This window comes from Podarcis vaucheri, assembly GCF_965113315.1.
Source record: "Podarcis vaucheri genome assembly, chromosome: 16".
Lineage (NCBI taxonomy): Eukaryota > Metazoa > Chordata > Lepidosauria > Squamata > Lacertidae > Podarcis > Podarcis vaucheri.
The window spans coordinates 34,659,603-34,675,693 of NC_138754.1; the positions used below are offsets into that span (position 1 = coordinate 34,659,603).

General features: G+C 42.7%; 1 protein-coding gene and 1 long non-coding RNA gene across 25 annotated transcripts in view; both read right to left on the reverse strand.

Moving 5' to 3' along the window:
• Positions 1 to 9,287, reverse strand: part of EP400 (E1A binding protein p400) — a 74,795-nt gene extending 65,508 nt beyond the window's left edge. For 17 of the 21 annotated variants that reach the window (XM_082202947.1, XM_082202957.1, XM_082202950.1 and 14 more), the window contains exons 1-3: positions 9,154 to 9,287; positions 5,339 to 6,678; positions 1,528 to 1,638 (exon numbers count right to left, since the gene is read on the reverse strand). In XM_082202947.1, the coding sequence (XP_082059073.1) occupies positions 1,528 to 1,638; positions 5,339 to 6,652 (1,425 nt within the window). In that variant the 5' untranslated portion in view covers positions 6,653 to 6,678; positions 9,154 to 9,287. The remainder of the gene's footprint in view (positions 1 to 1,527; positions 1,639 to 5,338; positions 6,679 to 9,153) is intronic. The other 4 variants (XM_082202949.1, XM_082202951.1, XM_082202952.1 and 1 more) reach the window with 1 other exon arrangement.
• A 2,271-nt stretch (positions 9,288 to 11,558) lies between these two features.
• On the reverse strand, positions 11,559 to 15,005 carry LOC309521169. Of its 4 annotated transcripts, none has more exons than XR_014214511.1 (3): positions 14,755 to 15,005; positions 14,390 to 14,647; positions 11,559 to 12,408 (listed from the first exon to the last, which is right to left on the reverse strand). It is a non-coding gene; the product is annotated as an uncharacterized lncRNA (long non-coding RNA). The 4 variants fall into 4 exon arrangements; XR_014214512.1 differs by having other exon boundaries at positions 14,751 to 15,005; XR_014214513.1 differs by having other exon boundaries at positions 14,390 to 14,643; positions 14,772 to 15,004.
• Positions 15,006 to 16,091: the final 1,086 nt, after the last annotated feature.

Consider the following 16,091-nt stretch of genomic DNA (forward strand, 5'->3'; position numbering starts at 1 on the left):
ACCAAATAAAGTGTGGAACACAAAACAAGTTCTTAATATTTGAATATATGCAATTAAAATATTAAAGTAATGTCCCACACACTAATTGTAGATGACATTTTCTGTACACAATCTTTTGAACTGCCTTTTGAACTAGGAGGCACCCTAGTCTGTCATAATGGCCTGCTTGAGAAACAAAAAAAAGCTATTTTGTCTTTACAGTGGTACCTCAGCTTAAGTACTTAATTCGTTCTGGAGGTCTGTTCTTAACCTGAAACTGTTCTTAACCTGAAGCACCACTTTAGCTAAAGGGGCCTCCTGATGCTGCCGCGCTGCCGGAGCACGATTTGTGTTCTCATCCTGAAGCAAAGTTCTTAACCCAAGGTAATATTTCTGGGTTAGCGGGGTCTGTAACCTGAAGCGCATGTAACCTGAAGCGTATGTAACCCGAGGTACCACTATATTAGAATGAGCTGGCCAAAGGCTCAGACTTATGCCCTCCCCGTTTCTCTAAAACCCAGAAGAGATGCTGCCCATCACTGTAAATACTGAGCTGGATGGACCAGTGACATGATTCAGTATAAAGAAGCTTCCTATGTTCCTATGATCAAAAACTTCCAGTTTTGAACTAAGCCACAATTCCATTATTTCTGAACTCAGAGAGCTATGGTTTGCTCTAACTGCGGTTAGTTTAACAAACCAAGATACCAAACCATAGCTTGTTTGTGAAGAACAAGCTATAGTTACAGCAGACCACAGGAGGTCCCACAACTGTGCTTAGATCAAAGCAGAAGCTGTCCTCCTCTCAGGAGAAAAAGAGAGCGAAAACAATATGTGAGTTAGGCTCTCTCACCTTACAATCAATCATGGTTTGCCATTGCATTTGAACCAGACCATTATTTCGAGCACAACCCTTCAGCGCAGAGCATGATAACTCTTTCACTCTATTTTCTGGCACCCACAATTTAATCCAACAATTCATAAGGTCTGTTGTGCATACATTTGACTATTAAACAGCAAGGTATTTTATTATGCATTTGTAAAGTGTGGTAATTTAAATTGCATCAGAAAGAGAAAAGGTGCAGCGGCAGTTCTGCCCCTTTTTTGTATCTGTATTCAAAAACCTTCAAAATCAAGGACAAAAGGGGGAGGAGAGAGAGAACAGAATTTTAGAAAGAATCCACAGTCATATTCCACAGACACAGAGACCCACACTGTTACTAGGCAGAACGCACAAGGGAACCAAAGACAAGCAAACCAAAGCGGAACACATCAAAAGCTGAAAGTTAATGAAATAAGCCAGCAACTTTGAAACAAGAGGTGGGAAAAAGTAACTTCCTCAAAGCTCCATAAACACTCATGCATCTGAAATTTTAAGAGGCTTTTACTATTCATTTCTGTTTTTTAGATGAAAAGGGATGGGCTCTCAGGGAGTGGGGTGGGGAAATGCAGATTCTATTTTCAAATACCAAATCAGAATGAGGGAAAAAAGGAATAGTAATAATCACTTGGGATGAAACTACAAGTTTAGAACCATTGAAAAAGTACCTGAAATGGTTGCTGCTGGGATGAAAAAGCAGCAGAAACATTTGGAGGAAGCTGGGTTGCTATAGCAACAGGAGTACCAGTCTGCCCATCCTTTCCTGTCACAACCTTTACCTGAGAGAAGATATTTTGGGGGGAAACAAAAAGGGAAATCATTTTCTTTTCTTCCGTTTTTAAAAAATCTGATCAACACACTCCACTTTGCATTGTATTGATGGTTCCTCGCTGAAGAGGGGATTTTAAGAAAAGGCCCATAGGTGTGATGGGACTTGAACCCACTTTTTTTTAAGAAGAAAAAAGAAAATAAATAGGATGTTCTGCTTTGTCTTTATAGACAGCAGAATGGGGCGAGGCACAGGCTACTTGCGACCACTCGCCACCTAAAGTCTTCACTGAAATTTAGAATAGGCAAATAAACATGGGTTAACTTGAGATATTGGCTTTCTAACAGACAACAAAATTAGCATGACAGACAGTTCACACTCAGAAGAGCCCCAACATTTATTAAGCAATGAGCATAGCCTGCATTCTCTCCCCTCCTCGCAACCTCCCCCAAACGCCCATAATAATCAGCCCACCCAGGCAAGGGATGAAGTTGCATTGCTTTAGCAGAAGGTGATAAAAGGAAGGGGGAATAAGAGTGAGGAAATGCACAAAATGCAAAGAGAAGGAGGTACCCTCAAAGTGCCTTGTTTTTCAAAAGAAAATGTAACATTGTCAATGTTCCTGGAAGTTTATTACTTGTTTCTTCAAACGTCTTCCATAAGTCCATTTTATTTTTTACAAAGGGGGGGGAAAGGTTTTCTTAAATTGAGTGTTAAATAGGGATACCTGCAAAACTGTTATAAATTTAAGTGAAAGGCTTTAAACATCCATTTATGTCACACAGGACCGGTTAAGCAGGTATAAATCATTTTGACCATTCAAAAAGTAAAGGGGTGGGAAATGATATACTGTTGGGGGGTTAAAATCAGTCTCCTTAAAAATTACTGTCTATAGAAAGGAATGTACTTTATCAAAATTTAAGAAGTGATACATTTGATTTTATGTGCCATGCCACCAGGCCTACTCAGATGAACTTAAATGCTTTTACTCAACCTTTATAATGAATTTTGGAAAGACTTTCTGAAGAATAACCGTTTCGAAAATTAGGAGCATCTGTCTTCATAGCAAAAGTTTGAAACCAAAGGGATGCACAACACCAATGAGATAGCTTTTTGCTGCATTTTTCATTAGAATTGATTCTGCAGGAAAACATATTTGAGTTTGTTTAACAAGCAAGAGTTGATTCCACATTTAGTGTTCTGAGTATTCATCATGCCTGACAAGCACTTCTGTAAAACTTAGAAACACTGATCCAAAGTAGTATCACTTTGATTATAAATTGCAGAGATTCAGCCATGTTGAGGTCCTCTACTGTCAAGCAGTGCATAAATTTTATGAATTAAATAAACATAGTTGTACTCAGTACTATTTTTCTAGAAAAAGAGGTGCTGAAGCTCACCATGAACACCTCCTTCGTTAGAATGGCAATGGAGCCCACCTGAGAGGTACTGGAACTGGAACTGAGTTTGAGTGAGTTCTGGCTGGAAAAAGCCCTGGTTGTACGTACTATTTTTTCAAGCTTGAGCTCGTTATATTTAAGAATGAGTGCTTGAATTTTAAGAACTCTCAAGCATTTCAAGCTCCTGAAGGAGGAGTGTCTTACTCTGAAACCCCTTGAGCTGCAATAAGGAGTTTTATGTCAAGTGCCTGTTGTCCTTTTTGTTTTGTTTTTTATTTGCTGTTCTTTTCGTTTTGTTAATTATGTCACTATTCATTAAAAATAATTTCAAATTGATGTGCACCTGCTTTCCACTCTATAGTTTTGTGAGACCACATAGCCCCCACCATTTTGATGGAAGCAAATAGGTCATTAGAGTACTAACAACTGCCATTAAATATGTAATCAAGATAGTATTGAAAATGTCAACATATTTACAATACTGAATTGGAAGAAGAGACTGGCTCTTTGGAAATGGTAGTTTGCAAGTCAGCAACTATACATCCTTCACCTATTACAAGGTCTCAGTCCTGAAATTGTTTCAGAGGTATTCCCTGCATATAAGCGCTATATGCCTCACTCATGACATTACAAGCTCCCATTATGTGAGTGACCAATTTGTTCCAAACTGAGGGATTCAAAGGCCTCCAACTCTTCACAAAAGGAAACACTTTGGAGATCTGGCATCAAGTAAAGAGTCACCTATTGAACAAGTAAAGAGTCACCTATTGAACTGAAGGCTTTTTTTATTCCAGCAGGCATTTTAATTGAAGCTTGATTTTATAATTTTAACTTATTTTTATTCTTTGTATTGTATCTTTGCGAACCACTTAGAGACAAGTTGCAAATCTCAATGGAATTTACTTCCGAGTATGAATGTATAAGATTGCATTGTTAATTTGCTTTTTATAAAAAAAAGACACAGACTTTAGGCTTGCAAGATAACAACAGAAAGTGGTGTCTGCGCTAGATAATGAAGAGTTTAAATTTATTTTAGACTGCCCATTTTTTTAATGTAACAAAATTAAACACGTGATCCCAGTAGCTTTCTTTCACCAGGGCTGATTATAAAAAACAAGCAAACCATTTTTCAACAGCAGACACCAGAGCCTGCTTGAGAAGTTCAGTTTCAAACTCTGCTATGCAGCAAGAGAGGAGGAAGCTATTTGAGAAACATAGCCCCAGAGTGTATTATTTGCTATTGTGGAACGAGCTACCGGGTTCTTTGTATCCAGGCCTTTATCATTATTTTGCACTACAGTGGTACTTGGAGAAACTGGTGGAGCCCTAAATTAAGCCTGCTTCAAGTTTTCACTTCATGTTATTACAAAATCATGGCTGTAATCCTATGCACGCTTACCTGGGTGTAAGCCCCAATTAACATAGTGGGACTTGCTTCTGAGTAACCACACACTGGATAAACCACAAATTACATAGCTGAACCTTCTTTTAACTGACAGCTAAGTTTGCCATTTTAGCTGAGTGCCAGTAAACCTACTGTGCAAATTTATACTCAAGTTTAAGGTTCCTGTGTGAGCATGACTGGTGAGAAAGCAAGCAAACAGAAAACAGAAAACAGAAAAATGCCCTACAACTTCTGCTTCCATGTTAAACCAGCTTTTCTGACACTTTGGTTACAACTAGAAAATATTTATATTTCCCGAAGGATTTTGCCATTATTTTTGTAACACTGCAAGCCAGCACATCATAACTTCGTATCATTTTCATATGTGTACCCTGAGCTTGCTCTAAAAAGTTGAGGGCAACATTGCATAGGAATTTTCTCCATTACCCACACTTTCTAATTTTATCATAACAACACTGCAAGACAAGTTAAGCTGTTTGGAGTCATCAACTGGATTTCATGGCTAAAGTAAGAACAGGACTTGAACTCGCATCTTCCTGATCAAAGAGGAACATTCTACCTACTACACCATAACCAATCTATGAACAAAACCACAAATAAGATCAAATAGAATTACAAATAAGAGCTAAATTTAAGATCCTAAACCTAAGTCCAGCAAATCTGTTTGCAACATCAAACCACCAAACCTTAAAGACGAATGCTGCAGGATATGCTGCGCTACCTACTGGCCTAATAAATCTTGCAACCCAATCATGCTTCGTACTCCAATACAAATCTTACTGATTTCAAATGTACTGAGTTCCAAGTATGCACGCTACAGATTGCAGAAATAGAAATCAAATAACTGGTATAAATAATTCTAGGCTTCAGTAGGTTTCTAAATTATTGGAACAGCATGTTCCTACCTCATCATTGATAACCTCAGATTGTTCCTCTTCCTCCTCTTCCTCCAAATCCAAGTCATTCTGCCTGAGGTATGCTTGCAACGCCGCACAAGGCTTCTTCTTGAAAGCTAAGAAATCCATCATATTTCCATGCAGGTGTTGCAGGAAAAACAACTCAATCAAATACTCTTTGAAAGCGTCTTTCAACACCTCCATTTCCTTGAGGTGGTGGTCCAAACATTGCTTTCTCAGCTGAGCGGTTTCTTGAGTGGCTGGGGGGATCTCCTCCAGTTTCTTTGTTTTTTTCACCACAGCACTTACTGAAGGAGCAAGAGGGAGGCTTGTCAGCCCCTGCGGCATGCTGGCCCGGGAAGGGCTTGTGGGAGGTGGCGGCGATGTCATTCCAAAAGCAGAAGCTCCTCCAACTCCAGCTATCAGCCCACTAGAAGTCCGATCATATCCCAGGGATCTGCTCAACTGCTGACCTTGGAGAACCTGCTGCTGTTGCTGCATGCCTTGGATGATGTTGCTGATATGAGGTGGCAAGTTATTTGTTGCAATGTGACCAGGGCTAGGTAAAGGTTGGATATTTGCTCCACTAGCGACGGGACTTTGTGGTCCAAGGTGGTGTATGGTGCCACCGGTTTGCGAGTGGGGCTGCGACAGCCTACGTTCTCGAACCGCAGCAGGTGCTCCGGAAGATGAAAGCTGCACCTGAGCTGTGGTTCCTTGAGATATCTGGGTGATGCCGGAGCCTTCCTGATACACAAAGTGCCCGCCATTTGAAGGGCTCAAGCTAATCTGTCTCACGAGAACGCTCGCATCAACAAAGCCTCGTGTCGGGCTCTGGCTGCACATCCCCAAGCCAGGCCCTGGAGTGCCCGCCCGAACATTTGATATGGACTGCACTGGCATAGAGCTAGGCTGCGTGGGGCTCTGAGACTGAGCCTGTGTTGGCAACGGCGAAGTAACTTGAATGTAGGAGGGGGACCCATGCTCAAACCTCCTTTGCTGAGGGCTGAACTGGAAACTCGGGGAGGTCGGACTCGGGATCGGCAACGGAGTAAGCGTGATCTGCTGGTTTCCTGTCGCAACTGGTCCAACATTCTGCAGGGTAATATTCACATTCTGCCCAGCGACTGGGCTTCTGCTCATTATAAACTGCTGGATTTGGTAACTGGGAGACTGTGGTGCTGATGGGCTTGCTGAAGGAGCAAACGAAGGTGCTGGGGACTGGGGCAGGTTCGCCTGTTGGTCTTCACCCTCGCTGCCAGTGAAGGAGCGGGACCTTTGGAGCTGGCGTTGGGCATTTTGAGGACCATTGCCATGGTGCATTATCACCTTTTTAATGTTCTCAATGTCTACAGGGAAATTTAGAAAAGTTCATTAAGCAACACAGTAAAGACAGCATTCCTCCAGTGTTTTGTCAGGCTTGTCTTTCCACTCCCTTTGTGCCCTCAACCACTTTTGAAATTAAATGATTGTGAGGGGTTTTTAAAGATTTCCCCAAGTTTCCAGTCCAGGCTTTTTTATGTTACCCTGGAAAATACACGTATGTACCTTGATGGAACTATAGAAATAAATGTATTTAATTTCTTTCCAACTTTTCCAAATTATTTAAACAGATGTGCTCCGCCTGACTGCTACTAGATCTATTACCACTAGTTGCACCTTTCAAGTGTAAGACAAGAAAAGAAAGGTTAATATTCTCCTGGATAGTACTGCATACTCTATTAAATGTTTTATGCTGAACCACAACAGAAGGATTAAAATTGTTTTCTGCAGTTACTGTCTCATTTTTATGATGTGAAACATAAATAGAAGAATGAAATGACATCTTAAAACCAAACACATTTATTATGACTTTCACGTCTGTGGACAATATGATGCACAAAGTCTTATTCAAGTTGCTAATAACTTGGGTGTAGGAACTGCCACCGTTAATGTGCTTATTCAGAATTTTATTTCTCTCTAACCTCTTTCTACAATCTTTCCCCGCTTCAACTCAGGGCAGTGCCTCACACATCTGAAGGACAGGACTCTAGCAGACCTTGAAAGCTTATGTCATAATACATCTGTTATTGTTTTGTTGTTTTGCTACTTCACAGGGTTGTTGTGGGTGTTTTTAAAAAGTGAGAGAGGGAGAACCACATTCACTTGCTTCTGAATAATAGCAGCAGGTTCCCAAAGCACTAATAAAAATAAAAATTCTTAAATATTTAATTAATAAGTTATTTCCAGGTGGTAGCTCTGCAGCTATTGAACTCCCTTCTAGTTAACATTTGTGTGGCCCCTTCAGTTCTAGCATTCAGGAAAGCCTTAAAAATCTCATGCTTCTGATACAGAAGACTGTAGTCCACAAAAGCTTGTGCCATAATAAATTTGGCCACCTTTAAGGAGCCACAAGATTCTCTGTAGGTTTTTGCTGAAACAAACTTAAAATAAATTTCACTGTAGGAGTTAAAACCTTATTTTTGCTAATTTTCCTTCCTTAAGGAAAAAAAGAATTGGTGTCTTAATCCAGTACAGTATCTTTTTCTCTGCACCCAGTAGCACTTTCACAAGTCTATCCAGACATGTAATTTAATTACTTACATTTGTTTTAAACATTTTACAAATTAAATCTGAATTTTAAAAATTATTCTATGCATACTTTTTTTGGTGGAGTTTAGTTGTATTTTATCGACAATTTTATTATGCATGGCACTTAAAAGATCTATTTGATTAAGGAGTTCATGATGCTTTAAAAATGAATCACATAAATCTGTACTCTTGTCTGAATGGTTCTATTACTTTTATTTCTCCAAGTCATTGTATAAGGGTTTGACTGTGAGAAGCGAATGATCGATGACACCCAAAGCGGCAGCTCTCTACGCCCATAACATATCAATATTAACAACAATACAAAAAAAAACCCAAGGAATTTTCTTGTGTTTCTATGCCTAAACAACTCAGACAATTGGCTCCATCTAGCCTGGTACAGCTACAGCAGCACCTCTCAAACTTGGGGTGCTGTTGGACTACAATACCCATCGTCCTTGACTATCGGTCCTGCTAACCAGGGGTGATGGGTGTCGTAGGCCAACAACACCCTAGCCTTGGGAAAGGCTGTTCTACAGTGTGGTGTGGTGGTTAGTGTTAGTGGACTAAGAACCTGGGTTCGTTGCAGGGGGTTAAATGAGAACCATGTGTGCCACCTTGGGCTCCTTGGGGAGAGAAAAGTGGGGCGTAAATGCAATAAACCAGGCATCCCCAAACTCAGCCCTCCAATGTTTTGGGACTACAATTCCCATCATCCCTGACCACTGGTCTTGTTAGCTAGGGATGATGGGAGTTGTAGTCCCAAAACATTTGAAGGGCCGAGTTTGCGGGTGCCTGCAATAAAACAAAAACAAATGCAATGACTGGCTCTCCAGGGTTTCAGTTTGGCTCCTCTCCACCCAGCCAACCTGGCCTGATCCTGGGACACCCTGTGTGCAAAGCGGGTGCCCTAAACCGCAGCCACGGACCGGCACAGCCCTTCCCTCCCTACCACTGTTGAGACTAGGATGGTGGGGATACAGGGGCCGCTGGCCCGATCCGGCAGGGCGAAAAAGGTCCCGTCACCCTGTCGCGGAAGCTCCTGGAGTGGCGTTTGCGTTCTCTTGCCGGCGGGACCGGCCCTTCTTGGCCCTTCCCGGCGCCCGTTAACTCCCTCAGGCGCGCGCGAGAGGAGAAAGGGGGGGGGAGTCCGAGTTCGAGGCCTGGCTCGCTTCTCAAGCCGGGCCTAGAGCGGCCTAGACACCTCGGCCCTCACACACAAGCCGCCAAGCCCTCCCGGGACCGGCCGGCTCTACCTTGTCTCTCCGGCGAGGCGTCAACCCGCTGCGCTCCAGTCAAGGCGCCTCCCCAACTCGTCCCTCCCGCTCCGAGCCGGGCCCTGCTTCTGCCATCCGCCTCCTGACAGGAAACTGGCGGAGGAAGAGGAGGAGGAAACAAAAAAAAAGATAGAGAGAGACGCATGCGCATGCGCTGGTTGTACGGGCGCCGGTGAGGGTCAGTTCGTGGGACGTCGCGCCGGTCAACCCGGGTAAGCGCGGTTACGCCAGCCTCACCCCACCCTCGCCCGCCCGCGCAGCTCTACTAGTTGGCTTCGGGTTGGAGAAATGCGCATGCGAATAGAGGCTCCGCCCAGCGTGAACGTAAAGTACGTTCTCTAGGCGCGGGGAAGGGACGGCCCTGACGGCGCATGTGCCAAAGTGTGACAGAAAAGGAGGGGGAAGGAGGGAGGGAGGGGGAAGGAGGAAGAGAAAGAATCTGAATTGGTACATGCGCACTAGTTGTTTTCTGCATAATTTTAGACTCGGGTTTAAAAATTAAATAGCCATTTTAAAAAATCTGCTATAATTCCTGATTGTAAAATCAAGCAGTAAATGCCAGCAATTTTTAAGAGTGCGATGTGCACCACTTCAATTAAATACAATAGATAATAATCCATAATAAGCATCCAACTTGAAAGAACATTGAAAACCGATGAATAAATCCACTAAAAGAAATGGGGAGAATAATAATTTCTCAATTATTTTTATTTATTGGACTTATTCATCTTTCTTTTTTACTGTGATAACCCAAAGCCGCCCAGAGTGGCTGGGGAAACCCAGCCAGATAGGCAGGGTATAAATAATATTATTTTTTATCATTATTATGTTATAAATCAAAACCTGCATCGAAGAAAAACAGAAAAATCTGAAAGGCAATCCTTTAAAAACGAGGCAAGATTGAAACTTCCCAGCCACTCAAAAGGAGGCCACAGAATTCAGAGCCAAAAGTCTGGCACCTAAAGCTGTATATCAGTGCTTTTCTTCTGGGAGTACTGAAGGATAGGTATTTCCAGCACTTTTTTTCCAGAAGAAAAACACTGTACAGTATACAATTATGGTACCTGGTGAGTCTCCCTGGAGGATTTAACTAAGTACAGGGCAGTGCAGTTTACCTTACAAATTTTGGGGGGGGGGGGTGGAATCCAGAAACTACAGATAATCCCTCCCTCAGTTACATGCTTATAGCCAGGGAGGGGGGCAGAGTATGTTAGAATTCCTGGCGAAGGCAGGATGCTTGTGTTACCGTGTTCCGTGAAGTGGGACTATTGTCCTTTTTCTTTTTGCTATCTGATGCTAGAGAGAGAGGGAGCCATGTTGCAGTGGTCCGTGTGTGTTTATATGTAAATAAAGTAGATTAGCCAAAATGCTGAGTTGCTGAGGTCTGTCACGCAAGCCATGTGCAAACTCTGCGGATCCCTAAGTGTGCCTGTGTCGGTTGGCATCGGTTGCTGTGATGTTCGGGCTGACAAAAGCTTTTGAAGCTCCCGAACGAAAGACCAGGAGGGAGGGAACATGCCAGTCGGGCATGTGTCTCTGCCGGGGTCCTACTTGAGTGTAGGCTGAACTCTGACAGAGTAAACTCCATTTTCTTTCCTGTTACTCCATTTAAATACTTCCTTTTTTTTTTTTTTTTTTTGAAGGAGAAGGAGCAAAATTAAATACTTAAGCCAGTGGCAAATGTGGGACATAGTTTCTATACATGATCTTTTTGAAGGGGCAGCTCCCAAATTAGGTCAACTTGGGTACGATATGAGTAAACTGGTCCCAGTTGCATCAGTCTTTTCTTTATCTCAAACCAAAATAGCAGGAATCAGGCTATTAGGTCTTTTAACAGGATTTGACCAATTGATGCTTTTGACTTTACAATGAAAGTTCTGGTATCAAACATTTACAATGGGACAATGGGAACAGCCCAAAGTTTAAAAGAATAATGGGCACAAAACTTGTTGGAGGGATGGGAGGCATATTTCCTACATATGCTGGGAATGCCAATATGTGCATGGGTTTTGACAGGGCATCTTAAAAAAATACTGTAGTCTTATTGTAAAGAAGTAAATACAGATGGCTCCAAAATTAGTATCATTATCAAATCTTTCATTGTCAAAATGTCCACATCCTATATAAGGAAATGCTTCTTCTTGTTTTTATCAGGGTATCATGGTTTTTACTGGTTGAAAAATGCTGGAAATACTCTAAAGATCCATCGTTAGAAGCTTGGTCTAATAATGTTCGCATTTTTATATTAGCAGAAAAACAAACTAAACCAAGGCCTGGCATAAAGACAAAAACAGGAAATGGATTCATTTTATGAAACAGGTTCTGCTTTATTGATTATATTAATAAACAGGGTGAGATGAGGAAAATACCAAAGACTCAAGGAGAATTGTGCAAAGGTATGCTTTATTTAATAATATATTAATATAATATTCAATATGAATAACTATCAAACTTTTTATTACTGTATTCAATTAACAAATAATGATCTACTTTATTACATCAGACACAGCATAAAAAAAATTAAAAAGCACCATCTTGGACTTCAAAGTTCAGAAATTATATAGGTATCTATATAAAAATATCTAATAAAGTGTGGATGAATGTAAAATAGGAACATTAATAGGTAATGCCTTAAAGGTAAAGGTATCCCTGATCATTAGGTCCAGTCGCGGGCGACTCTGGGGTTGCGGCGCTCATCTTGCTTTACTGGCTGAGGGAGCTGGCGTTTGTCCGCAGACAGCTTCCGGGTTATGTGGCCAACATGACTAAACCACTTCTGGCAAACCAGAGCAGCACACGGAAACGCCATTTACCTTCCCACCGGAGCAATACCTATTTATCTACTTGCACTTGATGTGCTTTCAAACTGCTAGGTGGGCAGAAGCTGGGACCGAACAACAGGAGCTCACCCCGTCGCGGGGATTCGAACCACTGACCTTCTGATCGGCAAGTCCTAGGCTCTGTGGTTTAGACACAATCCCTATAGGTAATGCCTTAGATGCATACAAATTATTCACAGCTGCTTGGCTTGAACAGCACTAATTACAAGAACAGTTCCTTTCACAAACTTCAGAGTGTAGATGCCTCCAGGAAGTTCCATTTCTAGCAGGTGTGTTGGAAACTTGGCTTAACTGCAGAATGAGTCCACTCATACGAATAGGGTTGCTATGGCTGAACATGATTCTGAGCCACAATCTCTCTTCAGCATGAATACCGCAGCTGTGATCAAAGTGCCTAAAGAAATAATAATTAAAAAACAATAGAGGAGTATTAACTATATATGAATAGAAAATCAAAATATCACTTTTTTGTCTCCATATAAAAATAAATCTATGGCCTTTTAAACTGTGGGGTATTGTTTCTTTTTGTTACTACGGTATGTATTTTTTGGGGGGGTATTGTAAACTGCCGTTTGATCCTCAAATGAAGGGCAGAATAGATATTTAATAAATAGAATAAACATATATAACTTTATGTTTTCATTTATTAAATTTACCTCCCAAGGGACCTAGGGCAGCAGGACACAGAAAAGTGATAAAACAATTCAACTAAAAGTAAAATTAAAAATTTGTCTAAAAACAATCACATACTCTTGAAACTAATCATTTTCATGGTTGCCAGGAACAGTATATTTCAGTCATCGAGTGCCTGGGTAAACAAGAATATCTTTAAATTCCTTGTGAAAGTGAATAGTGAGGGATATAAATGCGTTTCACCAAGGAGGGCATTCCACAAATGGGAAACCACCACCGAAAAGGCCCTGACATAGGTCAACACCAGCTGGGCAACATCCAGTGGCAGCAGCACCATCAGGGCATCCCCTGCCAATCTTAGGACCCAATACAGTTGATACTGGGGAATACTCTATGAAGAATTAGTGCCTGAATTTTCCTGCTACTCTGGTGCTCCTCTTCTCTTTTTCACTATCAGGGACACTTGCAGTATACGATGTAACTCATGCTCAGAGTAGACTCATTTAAGCACATTTATTTAAATGGTTATTCTTATCCAAGTATGACTTAGCTGGATGTCACCTTCCTCTGCAGGCAGTATGAAAACACACAACAGTAGCCTCTTTGCAGATTGTTCTGCTAGCCTTTAAGCCAGGCATAGGCAAACTCGGCCCTCCAGATATTTTGGGACTACAATTCCCATGATCCCTAGCTAACAGGACCAGTGGTCAGGGATGATGGGAGTTGTAGTCCCAAAACATATGGAAGGCCAAGTTTGCCGATGCCTGCTTTAAGCTAATCAGCTGTCATGGGCTTCCTTACAAAGCGGCATTAAATAAACCAATCAACTTTTCAACCCGCTACATTCTCAAAGGCAGTCAGCCAACCTGGCAACCACCACCAACTGCCAAGATGTGGGATAATTATTAAAGAGTACTTTTTTGCTAAGCCCCAGATCTCATGCCCCTTCCCCCGATTTTGCTCACAGAGAGGTTGGGTATGCTGTAAAGCTGCTATCCATTGCCGTAATTTGCCAATACAGCGGTACCTCGGTCTACGAACAGTTCTGTTAACGGACTATTTGGGTTACGAACTCCGCAAAACCAGAAGTATTGTTCTGGTTAGCGAACTTTACCTCGGTCAATGAACAGTGGAAGGGCACTGGCGGGAGGAGGCCTCATTAGGGAAAGCGTGCCTCAGTTTAAGAACAGCTTCAGTGTAAGAACAGACCTCCGGAATGGATTAAGTTTGTAAACCAAGGTACCACTGTATGCATTCTGTACATGTGCTGCGTCATGCCTGCGCCCAGAGTCTTGTAAGTACCTACCATCAGATGAATGTTTGCTCAAATTGTAGACCCCAATGGGAACCAAACATCCTACTGGGGAGGGATATGAGCATGATTTCAATATATCCTCAGGCAATGCCAAAGCACTCTACTGGTCAGAGAGCCTCTGGAGTAAGGTAGAGGAAAACAAGTGCTAAAACAGACGCTCAAGACTAATTACCCACCACAGGACTGGTAGATTATATTACCATCATAGTAATAATTTTATTATTTGTACCCTGCCCATGTGACCAGGTCGCCTCAGCCCCTCTGGGTAGCTTCCAGCGTATACAGAAACGTAACAGAATGCAATTCAAAATTCAGCGCTGTTAGTTTATACAACCACCACACTGGAATGCTGCAAGGAATAAAGATATTGAGGCCACCATCACATGCACACATATGTGGTTTTGATCGCTTCCTTTAATCACTTTACCTTTCTTATTGCATTTTTAAAGCGCCATGCAGAAAGGACAGCAGCTCAGTGGGAATGCACGCAGAAGGCCCCAACAGAGATCCTGATTAAGATGGAAGAGGGCTTCCAACAGCAGGTTACATCTTCGCTTCTGTGCCACTTCGTGTCCCCTGGGTAGTGAATGCAAGGCCTGGGGGGGGGGGGAGACTCTCCCGGTGGAACTTCAGCCTGCTCCATACCAACTGCAGAAGTCGTGTGTGCCCCCCCCCCAACACCTTCCTGCCGAGGGAAAAGAAAAGAATATGCAGTCAAGCTAATAATGCTAATACCACCTCAGTATATCTAACATTAAATACCTCACCCGCCCTTGCACCAAGCCTACCTACCCATTAAACACGCTCACCCCTCTCGAAAGACTGCATTTGGTCTGTCCTGCCACCGCCCCGCGGAGGATCCACGGTGGGCGATGCCATTTGAGGGACACCGTAGGGGGGTAGGGAGGGCGCGCGCGCGCGCAAGCTCTCCCCTTCCACAAGATACTATGGCGAGCTCGGGAAGGAGGGGCTGCGCGAGCTCAAGGTGCCATTGGCCGGCGCCGCGCGAGAGCTCTCGCGGCATTGGGCAAGCAGTAGTGACTGCTAGAGCAGCCCGCCTATCACAAGCTCAGCGGTCAAATAGCGGGGCGGGCGAGCAAGGGTACGGTAACCCAGCAGGGACGAATTAAGGAGTTATACGCGATGCGCGTTCTCTTTCCCAAGATGCATGACGGTTCGGAAGCCTTGAACCATGACGTTTGGGACGTCATATTACGTCACAAGTCACCCCCCACACACACACTAAATTCCCCCTCTCAGAACTGGTTTTTACACCACTGAGGTGCAGCTGTTAAGGCTGTTGGGCTAAGGCAGAGGCTTAAGGTGACCTTGAGCCAGCAGCCTTCTCTCAGTGTACCCTGAGCCTACCCAGCAGGGCTCTTGTGAGGATAAAATGGGTGAGGGAAGAAATAGGAACCATATTATTACATACATACATACATACATACATTTGTTTGTTTGAACCCTGACAGAGTCAAGGCTGCTTACAGACAAAAAAATAAGAACTGCTAAAAACACAGAGCAAATTTTTTTTTTAAAAAAGTATCAAACATTGATACAATTGAAAGCATATAGATATTTATAATCTATTAAAAACTATACAGTATAAGTTGTCTTGAGCTCCTTAAGAGGAACTCTTTAATAAACAAACCTGGCAGCAATTGAATGCCTGCTCAGGTATATATTCAGATGAAAAACAACTGACAGGGCTATTTCACAGAGAGAGAGAATCATGGGAGTTGTAGTTATTGTGAGGCTGCTTGGGAAACCTTTGAAAAGCAAACTTTCAAGGCGGGCCATTAATTCCTCCCCACCCCACCCCACCCGCTTTACTACCATCCACTCTGTCCACCACAACAACTCAGTGGAGAAGGCCAGGCTGCGAAACAGCAATCACCCCCAAACCATTCAGTAGAGTCGCTGGCCAAAGAACAATATAAACGTGGGTCTCTGCAAACCTAGCCTAAACCACGACACCACACTTCACTTTCAGACACAGATCCCTACCTCCTCTGAAGTGAAAGTCACACATATAAATGAGAAAACATATTTTGGCTGCCTGCAAAGCACAATCTTAAAGCACACACACCCCACCTTACAAAAGAATCCTGGGAACTGTAGCACTGTAG